This window comes from Psammomys obesus, unplaced genomic scaffold (genome assembly GCF_907164565.1).
Source record: "Psammomys obesus unplaced genomic scaffold, mPsaObe1.curated_primary_1811, whole genome shotgun sequence".
Classification (NCBI taxonomy): domain Eukaryota; kingdom Metazoa; phylum Chordata; class Mammalia; order Rodentia; family Muridae; genus Psammomys; species Psammomys obesus.
The window spans coordinates 12,583,683-12,590,773 of NW_026592666.1; the positions used below are offsets into that span (position 1 = coordinate 12,583,683).

The 7,091-nt window shown below is 53.4% G+C and overlaps 1 protein-coding gene across 6 annotated transcripts in view; it reads left to right on the forward strand.

Annotated features, from left to right (window-relative positions):
- Kcnj15 (potassium inwardly rectifying channel subfamily J member 15) overlaps positions 1-7,079 on the forward strand; it is a 40,688-nt gene extending 33,609 nt beyond the window's left edge. For 5 of the 6 annotated variants that reach the window (XM_055614782.1, XM_055614784.1, XM_055614785.1 and 2 more), the window contains 2 exons: positions 646-731; positions 3,819-7,079. In XM_055614782.1, the coding sequence (XP_055470757.1) occupies positions 662-731; positions 3,819-4,966 (1,218 nt within the window). In that variant the 5' untranslated portion in view covers positions 646-661 and the 3' untranslated portion in view covers positions 4,967-7,079. Of the gene's footprint in view, positions 1-464; positions 541-645; positions 732-3,818 lie in introns of those variants that run through there. The other variant, XM_055614788.1, reaches the window with a different exon arrangement.
- The last annotated feature ends 12 nt before the right edge of the window (positions 7,080-7,091 follow it).

The window sequence follows — 7,091 nt, forward strand, 5'->3', positions numbered from 1 at the left end:
ACACACACACACACACACACACACACACACACACACACACACACACAGTGTTTCAGAAAGTACGGGAAAGCACCTTGCATTTAGACCAGGTCACTGGGAGCAGAGTATGGGGTGCTGTGTGTGGGGAGGAAGACTGGTGAACCCTGGGTCTCGGCACCCCAGCTGAGCCTTTGGCTTCAGTCTCTGCTTCTGCAGTCTCTGCCCGTTTTTGAGATGGTGGTGCTGATGGCCCTTTTCACCTAGGTCTCTGTGACTCAATAGTAGCTCCGAGTTTCCCCAGGCAGTGGGACTATTCCGGACTCTTCCCCTCCAGCCTGGGCTGTTTACTTCCTCTGCGCTTCCCCTTCCTGCCTCCTGCTCGGATCACGGTGGCCTCCGTGGGGGTGGGCTGACCCTTCTCTCCAGAGCCCTTTGCCAACGAGCTCCCTCCAAGGGCTGAGTTCCTAGCGGGAGCTGTGGTGATAGCAACGGTCTCATTCTTAAATTGGTTGGTCATTTGGCCTGTCCTGGGCACCTTGCCAGATGGCCAGGGATTCAGAGGTAGCTGCCCCACCTACTGCCTTGAAGAAGTCCTCGGGGACCAGTTTTGCTGGGTGCTCTTTGATCCACCTGTGAACAGCATGTGTCCTTCCCTCTTTCTTTCAGGCCATAGCAGAGCCCCATGGTAGCCAGGTGGGTGAAGGGAGGCGAGGACGTGCCACTTGCCCTTCGGAAGATTCCTGACCTGCAGAGTGAGTGACCAGGTGGTACGGGTGCTGAGGGCAGAGGGTGCTGGGCTGGGGGCGGGGCGGAAGACTACCGCCATGGGCTGTCCTGAGGCCCGTGTCCTCAGAGGGAGGAGGGCACGAGTGGGCTGTCCTGAGACCCGTGTCCTCAGAGGGTGGAGGGCACGAGTGGGCTGTCCTGAGGCCCGTGTCCTCAGAGGGTGGAGGGCCACAGATCCCAAGCCCTCACTGCCAGGAGGCACACTGCTGGTGCTCTGACCCCAGAGCCAGGTGCAAGTGCTTACCAGAAGCAGGAAGGCGCACAGCTCCACCCAAGCCAGGTCAAGATCAAGGGAGAGCGAAGCCCCACAGCCCCAGGGAACAGGCAGCAGCCCCAGAAGCTCAGGAAGCTGCCCGCTGCATACAAGACTCAGGTTTCACTTGTCCTGAAGGGCTTAAGCCCTTGCCGTGGTTTCATCGGGTTGAGAGGCCTGTGTGTTCTCTTTTCTATCTTTCCCCTTAAGTATGTCCAATCACTTGCACGTAAGCTGTGTTTGTCCTGGGCAGTGCTCCTGTGACCAGCTTGTCTCTGCGTTCAGCTTAGGCTCTCCAAGCTTCCGTGGCATGGCTTTCTTCCTCATTATGGGCTAAGAAATGTGGTCGGGCACAAGAAGGCAGGCCCATGCTCCCCGCCATGGCCTTGGCTTCTGAGTAATCGAGCCCAGGAGGAGTGACGTCAGCGTGAAGACGGTGAAGCTCTAAGTAACCTATGGCCTTTCTTTACAAACAAACAAACAAACAAACAAGGGACTTTCCAAGAAAAAAAGTAATTCCAAGGGGTATTCACAGTGAAACAGGAAGACTAAGTGCCCCCATGGCTCCGTTTTCCATCCTGAGCAGGTGCTGGCCATCGTCAGGACCCTGCCATTTCCGTGAAGGGATTGGCCTGCACTCATTCTAAAACTTTCACTGACACGTTGCCCCTTTGCTGGAAACATTGCTTCTGGATCAGAAGCCACTGTGCAGCCATCTGGTGCTTTCCAGAGGGAGGGATTCTTTCCCAAGTCTTAAAATTCCAGTGAGGTAGGGGAAGAACCTGCAGCCAGGTAGAGTTCCTCTGCGGTCGCCAACATTGTCTTCTTCTGGGAATGTGGGAGTCCTCCCTCCCAGGCAGCAGGCAGGCGCTATAAGATGCTTGTGGCCTTGCTGCCAGCTCTGCTCCGGCCGCTGAGGCAGGGCCTCCCGGGGCTGAGCGGGAGCCCACTGCTGCTTCTCGGGAGGTTTGCTTTGTTTTTGTTTTCTGCTACTATGTTAGATTTCTATATTGCATGCCCTTTCATTTGTTCTTAAAATAGACGCCCCCCCCCCGAACCAGAGCTGGTTCTATTTTGATGGAAGGAATAGGGCAGAATTTTGCGTGTACCTAAGTATCACACCTAAAATGACATTGATGCCTGCCTAAGAGTAAGCCACACAGCAGCTGAGATGTCAGGAAAGTTTAATTACGTGCTGCTGGTGGGGCTTTAGCTTCTTGATAATTGGGCTTTTCACAAATGTCATCAGAATCAAGAGAAACCACAGATTCTAAATTATTCATTTGGATGAGAATGGCAAATGAACTGCTCCAAAGTATGCAAGTTAAAAGAAAGTTGTAAAAGTGAGTGGATACTACCTTGGCTCTGAAAACTTGGGGTAGTATTCTCCACTGCTGTCCCAGAACTATGTTAAGGGTGGTAAATATTACAGGTGACCTGTAAGGTCAAGTAAAGTCCTTCCTCCAAAACCTGCTTCCCACCAGTTTCATCACGGCAACAGAAAGCAGACAAGAAATTGCTACTCGTGGTGGGTAAAAATCCACGCAGGCGTCAAGGACCTACTCCCACTTGGATATTAAAGCGTTGAGGTCTAGAGAGGTTAAGAGTTTGTGCTGAGTGGCATGGCTGATCAGCTTCAGGGTCAGGGTTTCCTCTCCTCCAAAGCCTCAACCCCTTACTTAGCTGCCCTCGCCACGCTGGTGCCACTCAGAGAGTCTGGCCTTTCCAGGTCTGCTTTCCCCCTGACACCCACACTCAGCCCTCCCTCTGCTCCCGGGTTCTCTGTCTGTCGGCTGGAGCCGCTGAGGGTTGGAGATACAGGGGCGGCTGCCCTGGGTACATGCAGGCACTGCTCTGGAAATCACTCCCCAGGCAGACAGGACGGAGCCGCTTTTCTGTGTGTTATGCTGGGCACGTTAAGTTCTCTGGATCATCGAGAGATGGTTTAGAGCACTGAGAATGGTGCACAGAGTCCATGCAGGCAATTTGTCATCTTAAAGGAGTCATGATCCATGGCAGAGGTTTGTATCCAGGGGAGGGGGGAGCCTAGAAACAGATGGTCCTTGGAAACTTAGTTTTGCTCCCTGTTTCTGTTATAACAACCTGACAAAAGCAACTGAGGGGGACTCTGCAGAGATGGCTCCGTAGTGGCTTGCTGCTCTCGCAGAGGACTCGGGTCCCAGGACCCAGGCATCACAATACCTGTAGCTCCACCAGTTCTGGGGGCTCTTATTTCTCCTTCTGGCCCCCACAGGCACAGCCCCTCTACACGCGCTTACACATACTTCAGTCCTTTGTGGGGGAAACAAGTAAATGGAGAAAGGACTTATTTTAACTAAAGTTCCAGATTACAGTTGATCACAGGGAGTCGCAGGCACTAGGTCTTAATAGAGCTGGTCACGTCACATCTACCCCAGAGACACAGCAAGGACAGCAGGGCTCTTCAGCCTGCTTTCTCTTCTCCCGTGTAGTTCAGGGTTCCCTGCCTAGAGAACGATGCCAACCACAGCAGCTGGGTCTTCCTACCGTTACATAGTCACCACAATCCACACCCCCCCACACACACAGACAGTCCCTCACTGAGGCTCTTCCTCCCATGTGATTGTAGATTGTGCCGAACTGACAATCAAAACTAGCTGGCCCAGGTGCCAAGGGGTGACTGTTCAATCTTATTGCACACGGTGATATACTTACAGCATGTGGCAGAACGTTAGCACCAAACAGCGGGACTCTGCCAGCACCTTTCCTGGAAGTCCCACCAAAAGCGTTGTCAGACACATCTTTCCCTGTCATTCTCTAGGTGGTCTGAGGAGCCTGACCATGGATGCCGTTCACGTTGGCATGTCCAGGGCATCGCTGGTGAAGCACAGCAATGGGGTTGGCCTCAAGGCCCACCGCCCTCGGGTCATGTCTAAGAGCGGACACAGCAATGTGAGGATTGACAAAGTGGACGGCATCTACCTGCTCTACCTGCAGGACCTGTGGACCACGGTCATAGACATGAAGTGGCGCTACAAGCTCACCCTGTTTGCCGCCACCTTTGTGATGACATGGTTTCTCTTCGGTGTGGTCTATTACGCCATAGCCTTTATCCACGGCGACCTGGAGCCTGCAGAGCCTAGTTCTAACCACACGCCCTGCATCATGAGAGTGGACTCTCTGACCGGGGCCTTCCTCTTCTCCTTGGAATCCCAGACCACCATTGGCTACGGGGTCCGTTCCATCACGGAGGAGTGTCCTCATGCCATCTTCCTCTTGGTTGCCCAGCTGGTCATCACCACGTTGATTGAGATTTTCATCACCGGGACCTTCCTGGCCAAAATTGCGAGACCCAAAAAGCGAGCCGAGACCATCAAGTTCAGCCACTGTGCGGTCATCAGCAAGCAGAACGGGAAGCTGTGCCTGGTCATCCAGGTGGCCAACATGAGGAAGAGCCTCTTGATCCAGTGCCAGCTCTCGGGGAAACTTCTCCAGACGCACGTCACCAAAGAGGGGGAGCGCATCCTCCTCAACCAGGCCACGGTCAGGTTCCACGTGGACTCGTCGTCCGAGAGCCCCTTCCTCATCCTGCCCATGACCTTCTACCACGTGCTGGATGAGACAAGCCCGCTGCGGGACCTCACGCCTCAGAACCTGAAGGAGAAGGAGTTTGAGCTGGTGGTGCTTCTCAACGCCACCGTGGAGTCCACCAGTGCCGTGTGCCAGAGCCGCACGTCCTACGTCCCCGAAGAGATTTACTGGGGCTTTGAGTTTGTGCCCGTGGTCTCTCTCTCCAAGAACGGGAAGTACGTGGCCGACTTCAGCCAGTTCGAGCAGATCCGCAAGAGCCCGGACTGCACCTTCTACTGTGCCGATTCGGAGAAGCAGAAGCTGGAAGAGCAGTACCGGCAGGAGGACCAGAGGGAGCGGGAGCTGAGGAGCCTCCTGCTGCAGCAGAGCAACGTGTGAGCCCGGGCCCCTGGGCGCCCCTGGCTCTGCTAAACAGGGGCTCCTCTCGGAGGCCGGGCCAGGTGGGACCTGCCACACGGCCACACAGATGGTCACGGTTCAGCTTTCCCTCTGTCTGGAGGCTGAGCAAGCATTTCTGAACATAAGAGTGCCTGGTCAGAGGTGAACACTCAAAATCAGATTCTGCCCCCGACCCCCTGAAATGGAACCCTGTCCTGAAGAAGTGAGCACAGGAAGGTGGAGAGGCTTCCTGCTGAGGGGCAGACATACAGCAATGCTGATGTAGATTAAATGAATGTCCAGGCAAGAGCATCATCGTGTAAGACAAAGTATTTATTAGCCACCCTTCAAAGGCGCCAGTGGCCAGGTCTGAGGTGTGACTCACTTTGCTGTGGCTTAAGAGCCTGCTCTTTCTCTTGTTCCAGTACTTAAGTTGTTATTTGTAATGGCGGTCATCTGGTAATGGCTCAAAAGTGTTGGCAAAGAAAGTGAGGATGTTAAGCTTGCAAAATACAGTCATTTTCTGTTCACAATTTTCAATGGATTTAATTGTGTAGGGTGAAAGCAATCAAGTCAGGAATCAAGAGTTCTGAAAGTGTGTTGATACCTTGATTCCATTGTCCCATTATTTTTGGGGGAAGAGTGTACTAGTCTCTTTTTCCTTCAAAATGTCCTTCACAGACAAGCCAACCAGCACCATTTAGGGACATACTGGCAACCTGCACAGTCTGGTTTCAGCCAGGCTCACAGAACCGTCAGTACCATAGGCTCTGCTCTGAGTAATGTTTTAGTGTGATTTTTCTGTGGATCTATCTAGATCCACACAGGAAAATGTCTGTGTGAGTGCCGCAGCAGGCGACCTGCCCTTGGTCAGTGCTGTCAGTGTATCTCAGCCATTCCAGTGTTTCCCTGTGAACACTCCCTGGCCACAGAAAAAACACATGTCTTAAGAATGAAACAGCTCAATCCTCATGTGGTGGTGCACACCTTTAATCCCAGCACTCATCGAGGCAGAGGCAGTCGGATCTCTGGGAGTTCGAGGCCAGCCTGGTCTACAGAGTGAGTCCAGGACAGCCAGGGCTACACAGAAAAACCCTGTCTCTAAAAAAACTGAACAAACCCCCAAACCCCTGAAAGCCAAGACTGTCACGGTTGTGCTAAGCACATGATTTGAAGACTATATTCCGCACAGAAGACAACTGAAACTGTGCCATAATATACAAAGTGAGAACAGATGCTGAGGTTTGCAGGGCCCGAGAGAACACTGAGGAAAGAGCTAAGTGGGGGGGGTGTTGTGAACAGGAGGACCCTCGGGCAAGAGTCACGGGCATATCCTTAGTGTGCGAACCCGAACAACCCAGTACAACCTGCATTTCCTTGCAGAAAGAGAATGTGTGGGCCAGGATCGGCCGGATATGTAAAAGATTCGTGTTCACTTCACTCAAATCAGGACAAACTGTGCACTCACCAAGTGCCAAGTGACCACGAATGTGCAGGCAGTACACACACATACGCACACGCACGCACACACGCACACACACACCTCAGACAATATGCCAGTGTGTGCTTGCACTCTGCAAACACAGTACCAGGCGGCTGGGGTCTGTCACACTCACAAAGTGCACCCCAGTTATCCGCGTGTTCACTTTGACTCTGTAAGAAATTGACACTGGCCGCAGAGAAACTGAGTCATCAGCGGGATCCAACCACTGGTGTGAACTGTGACCCACCCAGACACAACCTCACGGCCACACCTGCAAGCGCCTTTCCTTTAAACAACAGCAACAAAATGTGTAAACACAGTCTATCAAGGAAGATTTGGGGCTGGAGAAATGGCCCAGTGTGTAAGAGCAGGAGGACACCTGCTCAGATCCCCAACGCCCATCTACCAAGCTGGGAGGATGTCGTGAGCCGTGGGCGCTGAGACAGGAATCCCACTGGGACCTGCTGGGTGCCTGAAGGGCCCCAGGTGCAGGAAGAGGCCTTGTCGTGAAGGATTAGGTCAGAAAGGGGGACAGTGACTCCTCTGGCCTCCAGGCACATCCCCCGCCCCTCCTCCACAAGTCCCTTAATACATGCACACACACACACACACACACACACACACACACACACACACACACAC